The 27,920-nt window shown below is 37.4% G+C and overlaps 1 protein-coding gene across 4 annotated transcripts in view; it reads left to right on the forward strand.

Moving 5' to 3' along the window:
• The first annotated feature begins 202 nt into the window (after positions 1-202).
• LOC117417937 (A disintegrin and metalloproteinase with thrombospondin motifs 3-like) overlaps positions 203-27,920 on the forward strand; it is a 55,043-nt gene continuing 27,325 nt past the window's right edge. For 2 of the 4 annotated variants that reach the window (XM_034030359.2, XM_058985024.1), the window contains exons 1-4: positions 203-617; positions 1,678-2,069; positions 14,695-14,851; positions 18,865-19,061. In XM_034030359.2, coding sequence (XP_033886250.2) covers positions 392-617; positions 1,678-2,069; positions 14,695-14,851; positions 18,865-19,061 — 972 coding nt within the window. In that variant the 5' untranslated portion in view covers positions 203-391. The remainder of the gene's footprint in view (positions 618-1,677; positions 2,070-14,694; positions 14,852-18,864; positions 19,062-27,920) is intronic. The other 2 variants (XM_034030358.2, XM_034925791.2) reach the window with 1 other exon arrangement.

Raw genomic sequence — 27,920 nt, forward strand, 5'->3', positions numbered from 1 at the left:
TCTATTTTATTCTTCTAGTTTTCGGTAATGCCAATTGAACCACAATAGTCTGTCAAAACCATATTAACATACAGTAAACGCGCATAGCTTTCTTTTAGACCATTTGTAAGTAGTAAATCCTTCCGAAGCCCGAAACTGTAAAGCCCAGCGCTCCAGCCAGCTCTGCATGTGTGTGCTGCAGCGTTCTTTTGTAAACCACCCCTCACCACCCACGGTCTACCGGCTGCACTCTGTGATTAGTCAGTGAGATGTCGTCACCAGCAATGAGTTTTTTTTTTTTTTCTTCGTAAATGGATGAGGTTGTCCCGGTTAATACACAGTTCAACAGAGGCCAAAAGATTGGAACAACTTGTGAATACTCGTTAGTTTCGACTTTTGTGGGACGTTACGAATGCTTGGCAGTTTGAGTGCTGCAGAGACAGTGCTTCCACTGGCCAAGAAGAGGGTTACTTTTACCAAGGACTGGGTTTTCCTTTTCTCAGCAGTTTATTTTCTCTTGATTCAACTGGAACCATATGTCTTATTTTGTCTCGCAATGGATTATATTTATTTAATGCTGTCTTATCTTGTCAGTTTGATATTTTTGGATTCCTGGGTGCATTCAGCAAAAACTGAAGGTACATTTTGCTTTTGTTATATATATTTTTTAATGCATTTAATTTTTAATCCTGAATTACAATTTCGCCATATTTCTGTTATATTAAACTGTAAAAAATAATGCTAACATGTTACACTCTCTATGTCATTCAGCAAAATCGTTTGAATCTTTGGAATTTGCATAAAAACAATGTGACAGATCTGTGCTGTTATTAGTTATTATTATTGTTATTATTTTTTTTAAAAAAATCAACAAACGAGTTTATTATTATTTACATAACTGAGCTTTGATCATTTTAAATAAACCCACATTACTCCTAAAACTTGGAGACATGCAATAAGACACCTTTTGACAGGTGTACATTTACTGTACTCCCAACGCGTTTAGTGACACATTCAATTTAGCTTTTTCTTAATTATTCTAAAAAAATAAATATTATCAACATTTTGTTGGAACTCAAAATATATTTTTGTAGCTGGACTATATAATTAAACGTAGTACTAATTATAACAATGTATTTGGAAGGCATTTTGTAGGAGGCTGTGTGGTCCAGTGGTTAAAGAAAAGGGTTTATAACTAGGAAGTCCCCGGTTCAAATCCCACCTCAGCCACTGACTCATTGTGTGACCCTGAGCAAGTCACTTAATCTCCTTGTGCTCCGTCTTTCGGGTGAGACTTAGTTGTAAGTAACTCTGCAGCTGATGCATAGTTCACACACCCTAGTTTCTGTAAGTCGCCTTGGATAAAGGCGTCTGCTAAATAAACTAATAATAATACATATTAATTACAATACTTTTTAAACAGATATTTTGGTATCAACTTACTGTAAATCCATCATTTTGTATTATGACATTACCAAAGAGGCAGACTGAGTCCATATATCTTTATGAACAACAATAAATAGCAATAAACACATAAATAACAATGTATAGTAGTTCAATTGGTTCGGTTTTTATTATTGTTTTTCAGAAAACTTCATTTTTGAGTCAGGAGTTTGGACATTTGCGTTGTAAACTATGGTAGTCATTAAATGTCATTAAAAATTGCAATTAATCTATGTACCTTTTCTATTCTCGCAGCAAACCTCTCTGGAAAGCTAACTGAATATGGGCTAATTGTGCCTTTTAGTACAGATTCCCACGGTCGGTATATTTCTCACGTGCTTTCAGCAACTGGAAGAAATGAAGGTGGTTCATCTTCTGGGCGGAGGAGGGTGGCACGGAGCGCCCAGGACCCTTTCAAATTCACCTCATCAGGCCAGCATTTGTTTTTCAATGTCACAGTATTTGGAAAGGAATTGCACTTACGCCTGAAGGCCAATAGTAAGCTGGTAGCCCCTGGTGCCTTTGTGGAATGGCAAGAGGATTTTCAGGAAATTTCCAAGGAACCTATCCATGGGGACTGTGCTTTTAATGGGGATGTAACTGACATGCCAGGGACTACTGTGGCAATAAGCAACTGCGATGGACTGGTAAGTTGTCTGTCTTGTAGAAAATTCATTAAATATGTGGTTTATTAAAGATTGGATGCCCATTTGTATATGATGTAACTTATCTCAGAGCAACCCACTATCAGTTATTTAATTTTGCCCATGGGAAACTCTGAGAGCAAAACCCCACAAATCACAGGCTCCCCAATACCTGCCCAAGAGCAGCAAACCACAGGAGACAGTATTTTAATATTTGCCCTACAATACAATAAAAAACAGTATGATCCTTAGGCCTATATGAATATAAGATTGAGAACATGGGGATATGTAAAAATACATACAAGGTTCCTCAGCAGCTTCATGCACTGGCAGTTCTATAGGCAGAGTACCAGGCTGAGCATCCTAATGTTCCTGTACACATCTGCCTGTCCCTATACCCTGCCTCTGCTCCAAGGCAGAAATAGTTTTGTAACAGGTTACAGCCATGTATAGCTTTCAGCTTCTTTGTTTATATATATATATATATATATATATATATATATATATATATATATATATATATAAAAAAATTCATATTCATGTCTTTCCTTCCCATTTGCTGTGGTTGTCCACTGGAGGAGATTTTTGTATGCAGTTGTCCGAAGACGAAGCACCCCCGTGCTTAAAAAATGTTTCAACACTTTTGTAGCACCGGCATTCACACTGTTATATATATACTGTATATATATATATATATATATATATATATATATATATATATATATATATATATATATATATATATTAGGGGACATTAATAAACTAACCTACATAAAGTTGGCATGTAGTCCTGCACAATTCAAGCAGTGTCTTTAAGAACGGAAGGGTTGTCTTATTAAATTGCAGTAGTTTTGCCTCAAGGTATTTTAAAACTTTCATAGGTGCTATTGTTTTCTGAGTAAGTGTAGACTTACCAGTATTAAATTGACACCCAAAAGAACAATGCAATCATTCATTCAGGTGTCATTCAGCAACTTTGGAGGTAATAGCCACCGTCTATTAAAGACAATACCATCCTGTGTAAGACAATCAGGCTCTTTCTAATCAAATTGTCATTTCAGTTAGATCTGAACACATGCCTTTGCATTGGAGGAAAAACCTTACCACAGCACTTAGTGACTAGCTTAACTGCAGTAGGATGCATTTATTTTTCTTTTGGGTTGAAATGTGCTATATACTGCACTGGATGGGTTGTGCTTTGGTTGGAGAGTGATTAATGTTCATACCATTTCTGGCAATGACATTGTTATGTTTTCGTTCATTTAGTACACATCTCCTTGGTAGAGGGATGTGTACTTTTTGTAACTAACAAGCCTTGTTGTTTTCTCAGTGAATTCTGTTATCCTGGATATGAATTTATGTTGACCCAGTTCTCTTACTTGCTCAGTTTACATTGATTGTCTGTAAAAATCATTCAGCTCCAGAATCTAATTTATTTCCTGCCCTTGTTGGTGTACTGTACCGAGTGAAAGGACAGTCCATCAGATATTGATCTATCTATATTTATGATCTGTCACTGCACTTTAGAAAACACAGGGCTTGAATTTCATTTTTGTGTGCTGGGGGGATTTCCCAACTATGCTGCAGCCAATGGGGGGGATTCCAAAATTTTAAGGGGAATGGCAAAAAAAAGGCACTTTTGCTGCTTAACAGCAACCAGCAACTGCTTTCAGAGACCTAACAGCTGTTCATCACTGTGAGACAGAGCACTCTCTATTGCTTTTGCCATTGTCTGACATGAAGTTTTTGCTGCAGCAGAGGAAAAAGGTGCTTTTCTTTTAAACCAGAGCTCCATTTCTTTTTTTAACTCTTTACACTCAGCCCTATTTCTGCCTGTTTTTCATTTATGTATGTTTAACTACTGGATAGCTTGTGCTGCATGTATGTAACATATCAAATGAAAGGCCACAACATTTTCTTTCATATTATGTAAGTTGCAACAGGATCACACATACTATATGTGGTAGAGATGAGAAAATATGTATAAAAAAAGAGAAAAAAAATGCTTTTCCAAAAAAATAACTGGTCACTGCTATATTATTGTAATCATAGATGGCTAAAAAAAACACTGCACCATTGAACCTCAATATGAAATGAACATGGGGGGACTGAGCTTCTAAGCTTTCCAATGATACCGCCAGGTAGGTGGCTTTTACAGTGCCTGAGTAATATGTGGTGAATGGGGCTGAGTTTTAAGAGTTAAAGTGAAAGTCACCGCTTGCAAAACAACACCTAGATAGATTTAATATTGTGTGTTTATTTTCAAAACTGTTTACTTACTGCAGTGTAATGAATTTCTATAATGCTTAAAGATAGTGGCCGAGAATCACGTACAAGAGAATAAAGTCTCGCGGCACTTAAAATATCCAGCACTACTTTTATTTATTTATTTATTTATTTATTTATTTATTTATTTATTTTAACCAGAACTATATTCAGAATGCGGCTCATAGTACTTTCGTCACTGACACCCACTTCCTTAGAGATTGTTGTAGCGTTTCAGAAATTCTAAATTGGGTGAAAAATACAGTAGCTTGGTGTCTTAAAATATCTCTGCGGGATTTTTTATAACATTTTTGCAGTTCTACAAACTGATGTTCTGTTTATACATAAACAAGCTGTAAAGTGCTCTGAAGGGCTCCATGAGGCTGAAGGTTCAAACCTGCATTGGCAATGTTTACTCAAAACCTTTGAAGATTAAAATATACCCTTTGTTACAGCCCACGATGGCAGATTATTCTGTGACTAACTTTAGCAAACACCTATCAAAGAATTATGTGATGCTTTGGTTGCTTGGACTCCCCCTCCTCCAGGCTAAAGTGTCTGTCTGTTTTTATTGATTCCATATCCTGCAATAAGGATGGTTTTGATAGCCGTTTGCATTGAATGTACCTAGTGGGCAGTTGTCTCCAGTATGGGCTAAGGCAGCATGCATGCAGATCTCCTATTGTGTCTCCATAATGTTAATACTTAATCTGAAGATTGACATGTATAACCCAGAAAGAGTTGTGCTTGTTAATTTTTACTTTTGTATTTTGTGTGTATTTATTGATTTTTTTTTTTTTCATTGAGGGTGTGTAAATGACAGGGATGGCTTTCTGCTTGTGAAGTACATAATGGATGGTTTTAGTAACAGTTTGCTTTCAGTATCTGAGTGTGGAAATAATTTATTGGGAAGTGTCCTAGTAAGGTTTCAGTGAACACTGATCCTTACCCATTCTCGTACCAGCATTAGAGTCTAAGGCTAAAATGTGCGCATTCTTCGCAGTAACTGGCAACAACCTTCACACTCAGTTTACTAACTTTCGCAAGTTATTATCATAAATATCAACCTCAAATCGAGACTCCAGCCTCTTGAGGTAAACCTTTTATTTTGAGACCATTCTTGCAAAGCATTAACATAAGCATATTTGTGTTTGTCTTGCAGCTGATTCTCTGATTTCCCTCTGTAAAAATGCATGTCACATTAGTGCAGAGCTTGCTCGGTCACTAGATAATCTACAGGGTGGGCGAAGCAGGCGTCTGGAGATTGTGCATCTATAGAGAGTGCTGCTCAGTGCAGCTCATGAACTTTACAGTTTTTAACTCGTCGTATAATTGAATACTAAAATCAGCACAATCTTCCTGTGTTATTTGGAAGTATAAATACTCCGGAATACATAAATAAAAATCGCAATACTCACACTTTGACGGTTTTTGTTTTATTTCCCTTTTAAAAAACGACCATTTCAGAACTCATCTCAAACGTTTTGAAACTGGTAAAAATGTAATCAGCACATTAGTTGAAAATACATTTAAGTGTATAGTAACTGAAGAAGACATACCATGTCCATTTTTTTTGAGAGTTTATTCATCATGTGACTTCACTCCATGTCTCTGCTGAAACTCAAAATGGTGGCTGCACCAACGAAGAAAAAAAAGCAATGTTTCAGTAAGACAGAGCTGATAGAAATCTGATTATCTATATGAGGATGGTGTGATAGTATTCTTAGTTTTGCTGTAATTCATAATTCCAGTCGTAAACACATAGAGAATAAGAAAGCAAATAAGATGGCAACAGTGGCAAAACACTGCATTCTTCAATGCTGAAAACTAAGACCTAAGATACTGCTTTCAAGGCGGAGCTTTTCCGAAGTAAGTAAGCTAAATTAATTGCGGATTTCATTATTGTTTAGTTTATTGCTTTCCACGCTACCTGCCTTTAATGAAGCTATAATTAGCTATTTTAAGCCATGACCGTTTGCTGGACTGTTACTAAACTGTTTCATATTTTTATTGTTATTGTAAATGCCAGCAATAAGCTAAACAGGTCTTTTTAAAACACATTTATTTGTAGACTGAACTACTGTGTTAGTGGAAGACTGTAAATATGATTCTCACAACCGTGTTGGACATTTGTTTTCTGAATAGTTGTAATATAATTCTTAAGTTTTCCTGCTTAATTTAATGACAGCAATGAGCCAAGTGATGTCTACATTATGACAGGTTTGAGGTGTCTTTAGGTGCTTTACTTACTATATATATACTATATGTATTATATTTATGTTCAAATGCCATATTTAATTATTAATACATTGATAAAATGTGGGAACAAATGGAATTGGCCATTTTTGAAAAACAGAATTTGGTATTCCCAAGAATGGAACAATTAGTATCCCTAAAGATGGTTACAATTGAAGGCAGTGCGCATGCCAGTGTTTTCTACAGTAGTATACAAAAATGTTATGCAGGCTACCAGTTAAGCATGCAGTCTATATCTATGATAACAACTGACAGGGCTGCATAGGATCAGAGGATGATTCAAAATCAGAGGGAGAGCCACAATAAATGTCTTGTTTAAATGTAAAGTAAATTGTAAACTTGTTGAGATACTTGTGTTGGAATATTGTTTCAAGATTGTATAATGCAACAAAAATATTTTAAAAGGGTTAATGCGTGGCCAAAAGTTTCTCGGTATCTAAAAAGCTTAGAGTGAATGCTTTTTAGTACAGTATATAGAACTATGCACTATGTATTGCTATATTTATAGTATGTAATGGCAATCTTTTGCTTCTGACACTGCTATCATTTTTAATTGTACACACCATAACAGCTCCTTTGGCATGAACCCAGATTCCAGAAGGACCAAGTGTGGTTTGACATTTGTCAGATCCCCTCTGTACTGTTGCCTTTACAACGGATGCAGTGAAATGTAAACTCGCTTGAAATTGCAGTCAGATTTAAGTTGTCATGTGGCCAGTCAATACTCATTTAGTGTACATAGAATTCTTATGCGGAATAATACATGACATCACAGAAATGCCTGCACTAAAATATCTTGGTCCATTGCCCAACTCCAGAGCAATCTGATTGCTCATCACTGGCATCTGACGCAAGAAAGACAGGTGGAACATGCCATAAGGGAATAACTGGTTGCTGTTATTACTGGTCTGTTTGCACTGGCTTTTCAGTCAAAAAGTATATATAGAATGTGCTTCAGGGACAGATGGGTTATACTGTAAATACTGTACTAACCTTATTCCTGTTGGAACACTTGATATCTCACTAGAGCTATATTTTGGAATCATAGCCCACTTCACATGAATTAGTTTGAGGTTTCTTTCTGTGGGCAGAGTGTTGCTGGGGGACATATCTACTGTGGTAAATTAGTAAAATGATAAACCAACTATTTGAGTTTTAGGTTATATTATTCCTATTCATCTCATAAATTTGTTTTACTCAAAATCTATCCACTAATCCCAAGTTATGCATATTTCTGCCACATATCTGGAAGAGGTGAAACTAGATGAAAAAGACTTAACTGCTAATAATCCCCTGCTCTGGAGACCTGTCCTGCAGTATTATTTCAGACTCTAATGCTGCTGAGTAAACAGAGTTTAGCTTTTAATTAATTTTAAAACCCATTGATCCAGTAAATGCATAATGGTCCGAACAGGTGACCTTTTCCCTTTTCTGAATCATGAAATATTGAAAACAAAAAAATATATAGATTTGTATTATTTTATATAAGAAAATGTCTGTATATTTTCCTGGTTAGCCAGCAAATATGGTAATAATAATAATGATAAAAAATAGAAATTAATTATTAAGAAATCCTCGATGAACATTCTCGTGTTGTTGTGTCCCTTTGTGTTTTAACTGACATCTCCAAAATCGTAATGATAAACTGTGCAGGGTCATTTAGATGGTTTCTGTCAAGATCATTAATGTAGAAACTTAGAAACTTTCATCTAACATACATGACAATACAGCAATAAAAATAACGTACACATGTTAAAAACACTTGGGAATGTGTGAGGACAACTTATCCTCCAACACATTATTTAGATAGATTGAGGTAGCACCTCTTATTTAACACTGAGCAAATCTTAAGTAAACATCACTCAGTCATTCCCCATTTGGTCTTTCTATGTTGTTAAAATCTGTAGAGCACCAGTACATAACTGCAGCATAGGAATCTGCAGTCTTTCCTCTTACCTATAGCACAGCTGTCCTATTTGCAGGTATTCAGTTCTAATGAAGAAATAGAACTCTGATTGCAAGGACCACTCCAGGAAGGTTAGATCTTCCATTACTGCCCACACAGTTTCTTTTTGGGGGGGGGAGACATTCTAGCTGAAAGTTGCATGGCCCTCTGCTAATGGATCTTCCTGACTGGTTGCCAATGTTCATTCATTTATATTATACCCCCCCCCCCACTGCACACACACACCCCAACTGCTTAATGCACTATGAAGTTTGTCCTTCTGTGATCAGGTGAGTTTGAGTGGCGTGTGGGTTGAACATCACGGACCAGGAAGAAGTGCAAAACAAACAGTTTGTACAGGGTTGAAACGGAGGTGCATTGGCACCTCAGCGTTTTAGTAAATTAATGAAACATAAACAGTTTAAACAAAAAAAAAACACAAAGAAAAGGGCACATGGGACAAAACAAAACAGACAAATAATAACTGTAATCACAAATACAATGACTACCTTTAACTTTCACAGTTTTGGGTAGCATTCGCCCTCTTTCTATATAGCTCTCTCCTAAACTCCTCTCCCCTAATAAGCCTGGAGTGGGTCTTTTTATATTTGTGGCTGGAGCCTTAATTACCTATTAATAAATTACCTTATTAAGGCTCCAGCCACATTACCACTGATTTTATAGGGATGGGGTATTTAACCCCATCCACGCCAATTGCACTTTAAGAGACCAGCTTTTCGCCGGTCTCAAATAATAAATAAAATGACGGACGGCTTTCATCCGCTCGCACACAAATACAATATAATAATAATAATAATAATAATAATAATAATAATAATAATAATAATAATACATAAATATGCACAAGAGGAGGGCACCCCATCACAAGCTGTGTAAAGGGAACAGAGTGCCCTGGACTGGATGGCCAGACAATTCATTCCCAGGGTTAGGTGGAAGTTGGCCATCTAGAAAGGGGGCGGAGCTATGGTACACCAAGTCATCGACCCGGAAGGGAAGCGATATGGCAGCCGCAGATTGGAGGATCGCAATCGTTAACCAAGGGGGCGTGATTCATGGTACATAATGGCACGTAGCGAGGTGATCTGTTCCTTTGTTATGGTTACAGACGAACTGGAAAGGAGCGTGATAATATCGTGAGTGTTTGTTTGTTTTGTCGTTGCTAATACTGTGTTTGATTTGTGATTATTAGACGGCTAAACACGATCCAGGTGCTGTGGCTTAAGGCCAGCACAAACCTGGACAACACTGCACCATTGTTCACATATTAAATTGTATTTCACCACTTGCACTCACTCTGTGCAAGTGATCGTGTGTGTATTTGTGTGCGTAAATTGACTGTGTTATTATTTGGGACTGCAACCCGTTATTTAGAACAGTGCGATACACATTGTTGTGTATTGCCTGGGATTATAATTATCTGTGTTCACCAGACCAGGATTATTAATAAACACGCTGCACTTTGGATTATCGTTGTCTGTCTTTCATTGATCACCGCATGACTCCTGCACCTGCGCATGGTAACCCACTTTGCCACACTCAGGTATTACAAATCTGCTGTATTAATTTTTCATACTGTCATGGCAGTATGCACAACTGCAGTATAGATGATACATGAGAATTCTGGGCACAGGAAGTTCTTGGGCTTTGCTGTAACTACCCGAAGTATATATGGGAGATTTTCCAAGTTGAACAGGGTTGAGTTGATTGAGTGAAGGGGGGTGGGGCAAACAGGGCACTATTTGGTCCACGAAAGGTTAATGGTTTATGTCCTTTTCACCCCCAGCTCTCAGTTCCACACATACAGACTCACCCTCACCAGAATGCACACTGTTTTTGCCAACATTAATTAACTCACTGCTGAAGTCTTTCACCAGTCCTCTTACAGATGGCAACTGGTGTCTATGGAATGGAAAAATAATATGGATTTCCATGAATGCTGTGAGTCCTTCATAACAGGTGTTATTTTTCTTTCCCACATATTACATTTCTGGCACACCCTTTGGAACAGATTTATTAAAACAACATTATTAAAACGGTAAATGAAACAGTCTATTCAGCACGTGTTCTGTTTCAACTTCTCGCCAATGCAAGGAACCAAATTGTTAACAAAAATACACTGACTGGCAAAAAAATAGTGTACACTTTGGAAACAGATGTGTGTCCAGTGTTTCTGTGGTTTGGGCCACAGTAACACATCTGTTGCTTTTCACAGTATGTTGCGCACAAAAGTATACTATTGTGCACAGCTTATATTGGTCTAGTGGGTCATTCATACAGACTATGGGATTTTTTATCCAACTCAAAAAGAGTATTTCATGTGTAAAGGGAGAAATCTGGACACCAGATTTTCTTTCTTTCTTTCTTTCTTTCTTTCTTTCTTTCTTTCTTTCTTTCTACCCATCATTAATGAGTTAAATCTTTCTGCTACAAACTTTGCATCATGATGAGCTTGTTTTCTGATGTGTAACATATGTCCAATAGCATTTAAATTCCATCCAGTCTATACCAGCTTTTTGTAGACTTGGAACCTGAAACCACGCTGTCTATTAATGCTGCACAGATGAAGTCAGGGTGATGGAAATATACAGTATACAGTAGGAGTAGAAGCATCCATCTTCTCTGACCATTAAGTATAGTTTGGTGTGTCCGTGTGCTTTAAATTGTGATATATTTAAATTTTTGATGTAAAGTGTCAATAGATGGGGCTTCAAAATTTCAGTAAGTACATGGGAGACCTTTTTCATTCCTCACTCATACCTTGTCTGTGTGGCGCTAAGTTCATGGATAATTACTTGAATGTTCTGAATTCCTACAGACTTGAAACTGTAAGCATATATTAATGATGCAGTACATTTAAGACTGGTTTCACAGACCTTGATTAGCACTAGCCTTGGACTACTGTATCTAAAGTCTGTATAAAATATATTGCAACTTAAAGGAGAGCTGAAAAAGGTCCACTTTGGACAACCATGCAGAATTTGTCTGGCCGTACCTATATGAGAAACAGACATTGGAAGGGAGCATTTGCAGTTAACAATAGTTTCACTAGACTTCTAAGCACATCATATGGATTAGGATTATTTTACTTGGTGATATTGTACTCAGTAACAATACCGTAATAATACTGGTTTAAAAAAAAAAAAACACTGAAAGAACAAAAAATAAGGCATTGTGAATTTATATTTGATACATATAATACAGGGTTTAGTTTTCCTAGTCTACTAAAATTGAGGGATACTAGGTGTTTATTCAAGAAAATATAGTACTTTATGTTGAGTCTGGACAGTTCTTATTTGAGGTTTTCAGAGGGAATTTGGGCAAAATACTTCTAAAACCAAAAAGCATTTGTAGTCTTTATGTTTAAAAGAATGTTGAATGTAAATTAATATTGTGAACAAACACTTAAATGCGACCACAAAGCACTGCTTGTTCAGAAGGAGAGTTCAGTCTTTTTTTTGTTTTTGTTTTTGTTTTGTAAACTTAAATGACAGTGTACACTCTGTAAAAAAAAGTCTGTGGTATGGCAGCTTTGTATGGCAGCTTTGTATGGCTTACCATTTGTCAGCTAAAATATGTACTTAAAAACAGCTAAACCAAAATAATTACACACCCTCTAACAAATGTGAACTAACATGTTTTTTCTTGCTTAGAGTGGTGTTTCCTTTTTGAGGACTCAAATACTAAATGCTGTCCTGGTAAGTGGATGGGATAGATCAATGCGTACCTGCAAGGTATAGGAAAGTATCAAAAGACAGAATGGTGCCAACTTGGGACAAGACCAAGCTTAAGAGTACAAAGCTTTGATAAATAACTCCAACAAAGAAAAGCAAATCTACAACCACACACAAAGTTACTCAGACCACTCCAAATGAGTCTAGAAATTGTTTGATGAGTTCAATGAAAATGTTAGGACTGATAATTCAGAGATCTGTAATCTCTGATATGTCAATGAAAATATGCTGGGGGAAAAGAGATTTCTAATAAAAATGTGTTTTTCCTAGAGGAGTGTAGGGATCATGCGTACATCATCTGGTGAGGAGGTCTCGGTCTGACAATCATGCAAGTTGTCCAGTCATGAGACATAATTCCCATTGATACTGTACATTACTGTACAATTTCTCTGCTGCTTGCATGGTCAGTTGTTAAGAGTTCAAAGATTCAAAGGTTCAATGATTAAAGTCTTAGAAAAAAAGATGACTACTTATATATGTTTTGTTTAATATCAGTGAATTGGTTTAGGGTACAAAATCTGGACATATTTCCCTAATTAGTGATTCAAGAGTAATGCTCGCTTAACTATAAATATTTATATGAATGTAAAAATACTGTAGAACAAGAAAAGAAAAAACTCCCTATTGTTACCCCACATTTTAAAACACGGCTTCTGCTCTTTTTACTTATTAATTATCTGTCAAAACCTATTTCCGCATGGTGTTTAATTCTGACTTTGGGCAGTATAGCATTTATTGTAAGCAGCATTTGGTACTGAATTAAGAGGATAGTTATATTTCCCAGCAGTGAGTACAGTGTAAGTCTATAACTCTAGTGAAAATAAATTTATGAAACTGTACCAGCCAAGGTCGAGGCTACCTACCTGTGGAGAATGCAATATAATCTCAGAAGCAGGGAAATTCAACCCTAGATGTGTCTGTTTGCTCATGAAACCAATCCAAAAAGTAGGTTGTTTGCATTCTTCTTAGATGTATTTGAGCTGCTTTTAAACTGCAGTCTTCATTATTTTCTCAGATGTTGTATTGCAGAAAAGTGGAGAATGATTGCATTTGAAATTGTACAGTATTTTATGCACTGTACACATGGTCCTATGCACTCTACAGTCATGCTTTATTATACTGCTCAGGATCTTTCAGCCAATCAGAGCGAGCGTTTCATCTTCTGTATTCCACGACACATCACCCCATTCATGACATTAACTGGGCTACTTTCAGTTTTTACTGAGCTGTATTCTCAATAGCCGCACAGTTGACGTCACCTGCTTTGAAACCATACCTCAGGCACCTCTCAGAAATTCCTTTTAACTGCAAATTTCATTAAAAACGGTGACATCACAATCGGCTGTGTACCTCAGCCACTTAACGGTGTTCTCTTCACCAATCTTTTACCTCTTTTCAATGAAATTGACTAAATAAAGGTTGGTAATGATGATAAAACAAATATAGTTGGATTTTTAACTTGTCTATTAATAATAAAGCAGTAGGCTTATAGGACGGCAAACGTCTGTGTGTGGCGGAATATCGGCACGAGTAGAATTGTACGGACCGAGGCTGATGTAGCCCTATGTAATGATACTAAACAAGACTACATTTGCACATATTTTTTAGCCATTACATTCAACCCGCATATCTGTGATTGTTTACGACAATGAAAAGTATGTTCTCTGATTTGTAATAAATTGCTGTGGTCCTTGGAATATCATCATCTGCGCCCCCAGCCAGCAATGCAACTAAGAATTTATATCAGGTTTAAATTTGAATTCCTCATTCTTCCTTATAGGAAACATGATTCCAGTGTTACAAAACACTGCATTCCCTCAGTAAAAGAGACTAATAATGTGTAAGTAGGCTCATCAAAAGAATGTTGATGTGTGCCTGTTTCCTTCTAAAATAGTTTAACCCTTTCCCCCTTACAAACTGCTACAGCAAACAAAAAAAGACTTTCCCTTTGAAACTACAGTTGCGTAACAGTAAAGAGACATCAGAAGCAGTCTATAGCTTTGTAGAGCTGTTGCAACTCATTGATGGGTTGATTATTACAGTAAGTTTCTAAAAGATGTTAACTTTACTACATTACTAAGGGCTCTGTACTTTCAGTTGCATATACCTAATGCAGCTGTCATCTGCCTATAGTTCATCTACTTCTCCAGTTTCTACTTCTCCAGAGGGATAAACAGCTGACTACATAAGCAAAAAAAAAGTGACGCTAGACATCTGTGATGAAAACATCAATGCAGCCTACAGTATATCTCGATCCCTTTTTTTACATAATGAGGAATGTTACAATACTGGGTATTTTTTAAATACCCACACATACCGTCCTGTATTGCAGTTGGCTCACTAGCATCTTGCCAGCCTGCAATAGTTTGAACGCCTGAAATAAATACTAATATCTGAAACTCTTTTTCAGGCAGGGATGATTCGCACTGATAATGGGGAGTTTTTCATTGAGCCCCTAGAAAAAGGGCAACAGGAAGTGGAAGAAAAGGGGCGTGTTCATGTGGTGTACCGCAGGTCCGCCATCAAAAGGGAACCATTGGAAACAAGGGAGGACCTCCACAATGAAGGTAGGCATGAAGTAAGATAATACTCCAGGACGATGTATATGGGTATTAGCCTTCAGCTACAGTATAATGTTGGTGAGCAACAGTGTTCTTTTAATGCAGGCAAGGCAGATGGCTCCACTGTTGAGTAAAGAACTCTGGCAGTCCTTGCTCATTGTTGGGAAGGAGACCTTACAGCTTTTTTTTTGCAATGGCACTGGCTGAAACAATGTAATACTGTCCTAGCATTGTGTTTGTCGTAAATGCTTGCATTTAATCAGAGGACAGATTGTTGTACTGTCTTTATGGCTACATGTATTTCCAAGCGCCTAGTACTGCTTTTCACAAAAGCACTGGAATTCAGTTGAAAGTTAACTTTATCCATTGTCAATTCAAAGCAAGGGATAATTTAACACTGGAGTCATTATAAATACACTTGCTATATTAAAAATCTGTAAATATACTACTAATATGGTTTTATTTACCCATACTAATACAAAAAAACTTTTTTTTAATTTTTTGTTTAGTGTACTGTATTTCAGTAATGTTTGGGTCCATCAGTTCAGTGAATCTAACATTGATGATTTTTTTTTTTTTTTTACAGTTTAAACAGGTGCTTAGTGTTAAGTGCCCAGTCAGGTTTTTCCATTATTGCTGAAGAATTTGTGTCATTCCTGTCAGGCTCTGCTTAAGTGAATGTAGGCTGACCCCTCCTTTTCCCCTCTCTTTCTCTCACCAAAAGAACAGTTCAACACAGCTGCTGCAGTACTCAGCTCACCAGCTGGTAAGAATGAGGAATGCAGGGCTCCTGTGGATGTGCTGGGAGCTCCAAGGCAAAATATTCCCCATTAATGCGTACAGCCACAGTTCAAATGTTAACAAAACCTGTGTTAATATGTGACATCTGGCAGTGAGCATTTCATTCAAGTATTTTTTGCTTGTTCTTTTGCAGTTGTTGGTAACTTTTCGGTGAAATGATAATTTAACCATTGTATTAACACAAAGAGACAAAGATAAAGATGATAAAGATTGCCTTCCTCTTCAGTTCCACCAAGTCGATTGGCAATGCAGATTAACTACAGGTTATGGATAATCACATCATCTACATTTCACACTGAAACCTGAAATACAGAAAGACACACCTGTCACAATTGTTGTTGCAATTGTTATTTTGTTTGGTGTTCCTTTTTGAGTGTAGAAAAAATATTAATTCAAAATGGACAAGAATCAAAGTTGCTGTAAATGGATACAAATATCATTTTTACAGTTAGCAGTTGGCGCTAGTCATAGTAATTAAATATTCTTGTACATTCAATCTGCATACAGATTGTGAGCCCATACTGTATAGTACTACAAACTGATGTGCAGGCATTATGTATTTTGTTCATTACTCAGTTGTATTGGGATAACACAATTGGCTCATCATTTATTTGAATTCACTAATAATAATAAGACCACGACTGGAAATACATACATTTATATTATGAGAGTGCTCACTCGTAGGTTTTATGGCAAAATCCATTGGAGCACGAAAGTCTTTTTTTTTTATAGCAGAGCTTGAAATCATTATTCGAGCTATATCTTTTTAGAAAAGGTGTGTGATTTACACTGAATGGGTAGATTTCTTTTAAATGAATTGAGGCTACAAATAATGAAAGTACAATGTTATTCTAGGCCAGACCTTACTTGATGCTATTTTAATTTAAAGCTTTTTATTCTCTACCTAAATTGTTAGTAAGTAGTATCTGTTTTATTGCCAATATGGCCTTGTTTAGTTTTTGTCTGTATTAAAGTGAAGATTGACAGAGTGAAGAGTCTGTGACTCAATGCATGTGAACTGACTGACTGAATTATTGGGGGTGATGACAGATTCCACAGCCTCCTTTCCCATAACACAGTATTTCAGTATTTGCTGGCTTGACAGTCTACAAATTAGTAAAATTGTATTTAAACAACAGCTGTTAGCTCCAAAATTACACTTTGCGCTAAACATACATTTTCTATTATGTGAATCACAGATATTACAGGATTTTAAAGTTTTAAGTAAAAAATAATATTTCAAGTGCAACTTGAATAAGATTAAAACAAAATACAGCTGTATTTATTGATGTGCTGTATGCAGTATGCACCCTTTTTTTAACTAAACAGACTGCTTTGCTAGGTATACTGTAATATTATCATCTCCATTCTTTTTTGCAATTGATTTATTTTACAGCATGTTGAGTCAATTCCAGACATTGCCACTGCACATTTTTAAAGAGGGTCTGATTTATAGTGGAATCTGGCAGAAAATGAAGACTAAGCCTTAGTTGGCATCAGTTGTTAGGTCTTGCTTCGCAATGCTGATGCAACACTTTTTTTTTACCTTTTAAACTGATATTTAACAAATTAGGCTTTTGTGTCTGCCAGAGGGTACTGGAGAGGCGAGGAGGAAGTCATTCAAAACTTCTGGTTCAGATTTGTAGCCGAGAAGCATGGAATAGGAAAGAGAAACCATGGTGCACTGAGGGGCTGGAAACTTCACTTTCCTCACTTCCCTTTCTTTTGGAAAGAACGGCTGCCTTTGTCCACAAGAAACATTTATAAATGCATTCTCTCAGTATGTTAAACAGACTTGCGTTCCTTATGTATTGTATTTATTTTACCAGCATCTAATTTTCAATGATGTTCTGAACATAGCAGAGATCAGGAGAAAATGTAATGTTAGCCATCTGTTCTGTGCAAACTCTTAAGTCTATTTTATTGTGTACGGGCCAGATAATTCACTTTTTTATTGCATATAATGATCTAATTAAAAACAGCATTAGATAATTATTCAAACATAAAAGGATAATAAACAGGCAGAAAATGAAATATTCCATAAATATATATGTTACAAAGTATCCCTTTAACATATTCCTTTGGCTCCACCACATCTGGAGGCTGTGTGGTCCAGTGGTTAAATAAAAGGGCTTGTAACCAGGAGGTCCCGGGTTCAAATCCCACCTCAGCCATTGTGTGACCCAGAGCAAGTCACTTAACCTCCTTGTGCTCCGTCTTTCGGGTGAGACGTAATTGTAAGTGACTCTGCAGCTGATGCATTGTTCACACACCCTAGTCTCTGTAAGTCGCCTTGGATAAAGGCGTCTGCTAAATAAACAACTAATAATAATAATAATAATAATCTTCTGTTTTCAAATCATTTGGGTTAACATTAGGTGATTTTAATCCACAAAATGTATTGTTGTGAGATTGTGGTTTACCTTTGGATTCTGTAGCAACATGGACATTGGTTTATTGATGATGCTTTTTAAATATGACACACTGTCGTGCATCTTGGCACCAAAACAATGAATCACTCGAGGCAGCGGATTTTGCCAAATGGTGTCAGGAACAGAAAAAGCTCTTTCTTTGTTAAGATGCCAAGCAGCATCTGTACAACACAATGGATAGAAACAAATGCAGATCCTAACAAACAGAGTGCTGTAATCTAAAAACTAAAGGAAATGACAACTAGGAGGAAGCTATCTGCTGTTATTACGAAATCTAGTTTCTTTGAAAGTTTAAGGAAGCATTTTTCATCGGAACACAATGCAGGGATAAAGACGCGTCTTTGTTAAAAAGCTGATGAGTTTCTTTATGCCAGTGAAATCACTCATTTCAAAGAGTGGAATCATCTGCTAGCAAGTATTTTGGCAAGTGTCTCCCATTCTGATAATTTGTCTATTTGTTCAGCAAAGCTATCCCTTGCCAGAAAAAGGATTATCAACTGCATGTATGAAGAGGGATGGAACAAAAATTCTGACACCTGCAACATGTAGCACAGTTTTATGGAAATGAGCTGCCATCCTCTCAAAACAGACACCCTTATGTAAATATAAATCACTGACATTGACCGTAATTGCAGTATAAAATACTTTTCTTGGTTCGAAATCAGTTTGTCACAGTGATCATAACTATTGATAGGATTATTATAAAAAGTGCTGGTTAAAATCCATAAGAAATACTGTCTTTGTACCTCCTCTGTAATTTTTTGGGGTTTTGTTTTGTTTTTTCAGTTCCTGACTTTGGCGTAGGACAGCTGCAGAACTCTCTGGACAAGATAGAGCATCAATTGATCCAGTCAGATCGCAAAAGGAGACATGCCAAAAAAGACGACTACAATATCGAGGTGCTGCTAGCGGTGGACGATTCGGTAGTGCGATTCCATGGGAAGGAACATGTGCAAAACTATGTCCTAACGCTCATGAATATAGTAAGTTTAGACAGTCATTAAACAAAGGCAATTCATGTATCTTGGTCAGCAATTCAGGAATTTAGTGAATATAAAATGTATTTCACCCCATAAAACAAGCATATGGGATCTCATTTGGCTCCTAAGCTATAAACCAAACAATTTTCACAGGGTTTAATTAAGAGTTGTTCTAATTTTCCTTTTGCACCGTACAATTGTGTGCTGGTTACATGAGGATCTGATAAAAATAGCTGTTGGCTGACTTTATTTCTTCTCGATTTATAAGATTGTTGGAGGTGCAGTTATCAATATCTGATCTTTATAAATGAATTATTATTTTAAAGTAGATACTTACCTATTTCTAATGGTGTAGAGTATCATTAAATCTATGCCACTGATTTTGTACTGATGGGTAACATAAAGATGACTGGCAGTGTTGTTTAAAATCATTTTAACTGAACTCCTAAATATTCCTCAAAAGCAGCCTTAAATTGCGAAAGAATACCAAACACTTGCCGTGAATAAGTAACATTACTTATAGGGTTCAATTTGGATTTGGAGTATTTTATGTTAAAACTCCTTTCCAGTCAGTAGACTAATTTGATATATTGTGGGTTCTCTAGTTTCTCTTAGCTTAACTTAGCAAGTGACTCACAGAAGGCCAGAAGAGGAGCAGCACTGAGGACCAGTGTTGACGACCACAAATGTTAAAACAAGATCCACAAGCAGTAGAAACCCATGAGCTTTCTTATATTCGTACAAGCTGATATAAGAGATATGGTGGTTTATAATGACAAACCAAGAAATCCAAGAAAACTGACTTGAAAATTAGGCAGATTTCACTTTCTGGTATCCTTAGAAATTCATTGAGTTTACAATATATACGTTTTTTTAGTGGAAATACAGTAGTATTCTCTTCAACAGCAGTAACAGAAGAACGATAGAACCAAGTAGTACCCACTTTTGGTAACTGCTTATGGGCTGCTTATAAAAAATGTCAGTCTTGTCATTAAGAGTTCCACCAGCTCCTGCCACCCTAATCAGATTAGTCTGAGAAAATCCTTCGAGTCAGATTTTCACAGGGAGCTGGTTTCACTCTGTAACAGTTACGATTTGGCACCTGTAGGGTGGTCTGATTAGCAGCAGTAGGCCAATTACAGACTTGACTGGGGGTTGAGAGGGAGAAAAGCACCACAAAATAAGGGGTCTGATTGTGCTCTATAGAGATGGAATTAACACACATAACCAAAGAAAGATCTCAGTGGATTTCAGCAAAGGCTGTGTGTGGCTATTCTTTCCGGAAACTGAAAACCCCACAATTAAGAGCTTTACCCTGTGCTGTCATTACTGGAATTTGTGTCCACAACATCTGCCTGAAACAATTAGCAAGTGTAATTTCTTAATGTTTCCAAAACAAAAATACATGTATCATATGAAAATGTTCCAATTTTTGGCACCTCGTATTTTGCATGGAGCCCTTGGTTTTCAGGACTGTCATTTTAAGCTTAGGGTTTTCTTCACCCTGATGTATCCTGATAGTGGACTGCATACTAAAGTGATCATTCATTTTCTCCCTTAATCTTAACTGTTTGGCTTAAGGAGAATGTAAGTCTGCTCAAAGGTACTTGCTATCTCAGTTAGGTGCAACGTTACTGTACACAAACAGGTATTCACTAGTCCTTCAGCTAGTATAATGGATTGATAGAAACTTAGAGAAAACAAAGAACTGTACAATAGTTGTTTGCACATTAATCTTTATATACTATATTCACTCCTTTGGCAGCAGGTTTCAGGTTTCCACCCACACCACTTTGTGCATCAAAGCAAGGTGAGGTGTACCTATTGTACAGGGTGAATGTACAGTGATGAGGATGGTTAAATAGAGTACACCAGAGTCACTGGGAAAATGTTGTTATGTTAATGTGCGGTACAATTTATTAAAAATGTAAATCCTTTGTAAATACCCTTGTGATGCTGCAGTCTTAAATGATCCCACCAGGGTTCAGGATTCAGGTTAATGTTCCCATCTGGAGGAAGGAGAACGCCATCCCACCTGCGAAGGTTGTACCTTCAGGGGATGATAACTGAATAAAGCAGACCCAGCTGTCCTGACAGGGATACAAAGATAGCTGGAGTGTTTTTCAGAATAGGTATTTTATCTTACTTAAATCATTCTATTTATTCCTTTGATCCAATAGTGCACACATGGGACCCTTAACCAGCCCGAGACACAGCGATTGCATTTTAAAAGTGGAATTCACAATACAACATTTCACAGACGTGTAGTATTTTATTCCACTTCATTCTTGGCACAGGGCCAATTAAATCATGAAACTATGCAGGGTACGGTGCCTTGTACCGCACCCTTGTGTTAGTCTAGGCAGGAATACACAGTAAGTACACCCGCTCAATACAGATCTATACATTAATATATTAAAATTCTCAATGCATTGACTAGACCAGTTTGTTTGTTTATTACAAAATTAAACTGAAAGCTTTTTATAACATTGATATTATCATGCCAAAGGCCCACCTGGTTTTTAGCATCCACCACTTTGAGTTTGAGTTTTTTTCTCAATTTACAGGGGAGCATTTTGGAGTCAGGCATTTTCATTGTCTGTACTTGGTAACTTATGTTGAACAAAGTGTACATCTCATGTTTGTAAATTCATGTAGATAATTTCACTGCACAAAAAAACCCCAAAAAAACACCAACATTACATTTAAGTTGGCATACAAAAGAAAAGCAGAAATTGCTAAAAGCAAGCACATTTAGTCAAAATCAAGTTTTAAAAATAAGTCTGTAAGTTGTTCTCAGTTCTTAACACCTGGCTCTTTAAAGGCCCACATAAACCCCTAAATATAGGTCAACGTCAAAGTTAGGCTAGACATTTCTGACAGATGTCAGGTGAAGGTTGTCCAGACTAATTCAGGACAGTTGAAATATACTGTATCCCTGGCATGAAGTTGAATTGAATGAGTAGTTATTATTTTTTAAAGATTACATAACAGTACTTTGTACTAAATAGGGTTTTACTTTATATGACCGCAATGAAAAAGAGCATAACATTACCAGTATTTGTTGGTCAGGAAAATTAGAATAGGTTTACCTATAAATAGAACACTTTTAATTCACAATCTAAGTTGTAAGGTTCTAGCGATGATTTTCCATATAGTCAATTAAGAGCTTCAAGTTTCTGCAAAATAAACACAATTAATGTTTTCACATATGATATACAACCCCTTAACATACATTTGCTATCCACTTAATGAAGCATTTTGGTAATATCCTCACAGAATATAAATATTGCAAAAAAATGCTACAATAGTGATGAAGAATTCTGAAAGATACATAGTTACTTTGTTGGGAAACACAGCAAACTTAGATGTATGAGTCCCTATTGATGCTCTTCAGAAGAACAGCCATAGAATGTATGCTTTTATAATTTACTGCTGTGACATAATTGAAAGCTGAAACACTTCCAGATCTTATTATACATCTGTGGAAAGAAACTAAATGCACCTCACTGGGTGTTCAGCCATATGGATGTATGAGTCATGATTTGAGTGAAGCCAAGTCACTCATTAGCTGAGGTCATTAATTCCTACTCAAGGATATGGATGTGCTGTGTGTTCAATATATATACAGTCAGCACTCACATATCCAACCCTATAAAATTTTAACTTCAGTGACGGTTAAACGAGTGTGACGCATATCTGATTATTTCATCCGATTTGACGTGCATGTAGGTGAGCACATTGTAACCGGCCCTCTACCACCCAAACAACCCCCTGCCCTGCACACACACACACACACACACACACACACACACACACACACACACACACACACACACACACACACACACACACACTCACACACACATTTTGTATGGAAAGAAAAAATATGACTTGGGTTTGAGGAACTGTACAGGGAGAAGTATACTGTAGCACGTATTTGTCTATTCTTTGGCACTGCTTCTTATTTTTTTCTTATATCTGACATATCACAAGAGATGCATCATGATGATGGTAGATTGTTCATGGAAGATTTGATTCAGCAGGGTCAAGGTAGGATATTTACAGCAATCTGTCTTGAATGTTTAAGTTTTTGAAGACGGCCCTCCTGTTAGTTTCATTTTTCATCCAGGGGGATATTTCATTGATTCTTTCATTGAAATTTGTTAGTGCACGTGTTGGGGGAATAACACAGCAGTAAAAAACAAACTTTTGTCTGTTTTTTCAGGGAAGACAAAAAATACAATGTCAAAAATACATAGCTGAAAGGACTGTATTTTAAAATAAGCAGGCTTCCATTTAGATGTACTGTAGTTGGTTTTGTTGGTGCAGTACTATATATTCAACAAAAGTATTTTAATTCAGAACGATATGATTCTGAAAATATCATGAACACAACAACACAGTTTCCAGAATTACAACAGTATCCAAAGTCAGTATTTAAAATTGCAGAATATAGTGCTTGACAAGGCCCTAATGTCACCGTTCACTTGCAAATGAAAATGCACAAAAGCATCTAAAGATCACCGATTTTTTTTAAAAATGGCATCACAGTATCTAAACTGTTTAATGATTAACTTTTACATTACCGTAGCTTGTCTTGTTCACTTTGCTTTGACTGCATTTTCGTCAGGTGTTAACTGGAGGAAGCGCTGTTAAATGCACAGTATGACAGACTGATTTGCACAGGCAAGAAAAAAAAACAAAAAACGTGGGCTGTGAAGGATAATTAAATTAATTGTAACATTGAAGAGCTCTGTGTCAGAAAATTGGTCATGGAGTTGGAAATCGCGTGTGACAGGTAAGTGCATTAATATATACTGTCTAATGGGGATTGATTTTATTCTTAATACAAAGGCAGTAAAACACGACTGACATGTATCTGGGTAACGGATATCCAAGTGCTGACTATATACACACATATATATATGTATATATATGGGTAGCTGGCTCTTTGAGCTAAAATATATATATATATATATATTTTATATATATATATATATATATGACATTTTGACACTTGATATATATATATATATAGGCTATATTTGCATCCTGAGCCATTCGAAAAAAAAGGTTTAATACCACAGTAGTGCCGTCAAAATGTGATAATTCCTCTAGAGGAAAATATACTTGAACTTTGACCCATTCGACTCCTCGAGACCATCACTTTCAATTCAAACACAAAATGTCTAGTTTTCAATCACTCGACAACACAAACAGTACAGAAATGTTCATTAATGATCAACAAAATGAGAATACGTCAAAAAAAGAAAAAAGAATGACGTAAAGCTGGTACATTCGTATCTCAGAAACTGGAGAGGAACGGGAAATTAAAACAAGGTAAAGGCAATCATCCAAATAAAGCTGAAACACTAACGGATAACGACATAGACTGTACAGCACTGAAACACTGTTTAAAAAAAAACAAAAAACAACTGTACTGCTGAACGTCATCTTCTTTAATATTAGCATCACAATATATATATATATATATATATATATATATATATATATATATATATATATATATATATATATATATTGTAACACAGCAGGGAGGGGGTTAATCCTCCCTGCATAAAAGAAACATGTGAGAATGCACATTTGTTTGATTGTTTAATTGTTAATTATCCCCTGCACCTGGTAATTATTGTTAAATTAGGACCAGGTGCAGGGTATTTAAGAGAGGCAGCTAGTCTGCTCATTGCTGCTGAGTAGAAGGAGGCAGATGGTGTGCTCTGTCTCCGAGCAGTAAGATTGAAGTAAGTGCTGTGTCAAACCTGTGTGGTCTAATTAAGTTTTGGGGCAGGGAAACGGCTTAGCCGTCCTGTGTTAGTTAGGTTCCTGTGTGTGTAGTTAGTGCTCGATAAGAGCTAGGTGTTTATTTGGTTTTGTGTGTTTGATTTTTGTGTTTATTAAAAAATAGCGCACCAGCGCTTAAAAATCAATTTCATTGTTCTGGGTCGTATTTTTAAAGGGGCAACGAACCCGAGTGAGTTGTGCTTTGTCACATATGGTGGAGAATGCGGGCACCCCTACGACCCAGTAAATAATAATAAAAAAAAAAAAAAAAAAAAAGGATTTTCAAGAACTAATTGAGAAAATCAAGAGAAACACTGCTGCTCAAGTGGAGCAGAATAAGACATGGAGACTGGAGCTAGGGCTACCGGAACCGGAGCCTACAGAGCTGGACCTGCTGCTCTAGAAATGGGAGGTAGAGCAGCTGTCCCAAGAGCCAGAGAGGGTGGAGCTGTCGTCCCAAGAGCCAGAAGGGCTGGAGCTGTCCCGAAAGCCAGAAGGGGTGGAGCTGCCAACCCAAGAGCCAGAAGGGGTGGAGCTGCCAACCCAAGAGCCAGAGGGGGTGGAGCTGCAGTCTCGGGAGCCAGAGGGGCTGAAGCTGCCGTCTCGGGAACCAGAGGAGGTGAGGGAGTCACCTCCACCACAGCCCCGACCACCACCCCTGGAAACCAGTCCAGTGCTGCCGGGCACGGTCCCTTGCCCCGTGCTTGTTGACACCCTGCCGGATTGCGTGGACCTCCCTGTGCTCGACCTCGTGCCCAGGTCGGGGCACCGCCAGGCACAGTTCCTCACCTGGTCCCTTGCTACACTCCCCCTGAAACCTCAGACGTCACGACGCGGTCGTGTGACGTCACTGGCGTTCCCCCTTCCTCCCGCTATGTTCCCCCTGGACTCTCAGATGTCGCTGCGCCGGTCCCGTGGCTCGCACCTCTGCCTGTCGCTGCACCGTCCAGGTTACCGGCCTATGCGTCGGTCGCCCCTGGCAAGCCGTTTGGGTCCCTACTCGCCGGATCGCGGTCCCTTCCGCTGGACACCGGACTTCAAAGGGGGGGGGGGAAATGTGGCCTTGGAATGGCCGATCAGTGCTGTGCACTTAAGGGGGGGGAAGTGTAACACAGCAGGGAGGGGGTTAATCCTCCCTGCATAAAAGAAACATGTGAGAATGCACATTTGTTTGATTGTTTAATTGTTAATTATCCCCTGCACCTGGTAATTATTGTTAAATTAGGACCAGGTGCAGGGTATTTAAGAGAGGCAGCTAGTCTGCTCATTGCTGCTGAGTAGAAGGAGGCAGATGGTGTGCTCTGTCTCCGAGCAGTAAGATTGAAGTAAGTGCTGTGTCAAACCTGTGTGGTCTAATTAAGTTTTGGGGCAGGGAAACGGCTTAGCCGTCCTGTGTTAGTTAGGTTCCTGTGTGTGTAGTTAGTGCTCGATAAGAGCTAGGTGTTTATTTGGTTTTGTGTGTTTGATTTTTGTGTTTATTAAAAAATAGCGCACCAGCGCTTAAAAATCAATTTCATTGTTCTGGGTCGTATTTTTAAAGGGGCAACGAACCCGAGTGAGTTGTGCTTTGTCACAATATATATATATATATATATATATATATATATATATATATATATATATATATATACAGCTCTGGAAAAAATTAAGAGACCACTGCAAAATTATCAGTTTCTCTGGTTTTACTATTTATAGGTATGTGTTTGGGTAAAATGAACATTTTTGTTTTATTCTATAAACTACTGACAACATTTCTCCCAAATTCCAAATAAAAATATTGTCATTTAGAGCATTTATTTGCAGAAAATGACAACTGGTCAAAATGACAAAAAAGATGCAGTGTTGTCAGACCTCAAATAATGCAAAGAAAATAAGTTCATATTCATTTTTAAACAACACAATACTAATGTTTTAACTTAGGAAGAGTTCAGAAATCAATATTTGGTGGAATAACCCTGATTTTCAAGCACAGCTTTCATGCGTCTTGGCATGCTCTCCACCAGTCTTTCCCATTGATGTTGGGTGACTTTATGCCACTCCTGGCGCACAAATTCAAGCAGCTCGGCTTTGTTTGATGGCTTGTGACCATCCATCTTCCTGTTGATCACATTCCAGAGGTTTTCAGTGGGGTTCAGGTCTGGAGATTGGGCTGGCCATGACAGGGTCTTGATCTGGTGGTCCTCCATCCACACCTTGATTGACCTGGCTGTGTGGCATGGAGCATTGTCCTGCTGGAAAAACCAATCCTCAGAGTTGGGGAACATTGTCAAAGCAGAAGGAAGCAAGTTTTCTTCCAGGACAACCTTGTACTTGGCTTGATTCATGCGTCCTTCACAAAGACAAATCTGCCCGATTCCAGCCTTGCTGAAGCACCCCCAGATGAGTCCAATTTTCAGCTTTGCCCAACACCTGGTCGTCTAATGGTTAGACGGAGACCTGGAGAGGTCTACAAGCCACAGTGTCTCGCACCCACTGTGAAATGTGGTGGAGGATCGGTGATGATCTGGGGGTGCTTCAGCAAGGCTGAAATCGTGGATTTGTCTTTGTGAAGGACGCATGAATTTTGCGCCAGGAGTGGCATAAAGTCACCCAACATCAATGGGAAAGACTGGTGGAGAGCATGCCAAGACGCATGAAAGCTGTGCTTGAAAATCAGGGTTATTCCACCAAATATTGATTTCTGAACTCTTCCTAAGTTAAAACATTAGTATTGTGTTGTTTAAAAATGAATATGAACTTATTTTCTTTGCATTATTCGAGGTCTGACAACACTGCATCTTTTTTGTTATTTTGACCAGTTGTCATTTTCTGCAAATAAATGCTCTAAATGACAATATTTTTATTTGGAATTTGGGAGAAATGTTGTCAGTAGTTTATAGAATAAAACAAAAATGTTCATTTTACCCAAACACATACCTATAAATAGTAAAACCAGAGAAACTGATAATTTTGCAGTGGTCTCTTAATTTTTTCCAGAGCTGTATATATATATCATGGCTTGTTGGGATGGAAATGGCATCATACTACTGATTCATGGTGCCATAGCAACATATATAC

The sequence above is a fragment of the Acipenser ruthenus genome, chromosome 13, assembly GCF_902713425.1.
Source record: "Acipenser ruthenus chromosome 13, fAciRut3.2 maternal haplotype, whole genome shotgun sequence".
NCBI classification, from domain to species: Eukaryota; Metazoa; Chordata; class Actinopteri; order Acipenseriformes; family Acipenseridae; genus Acipenser; species Acipenser ruthenus.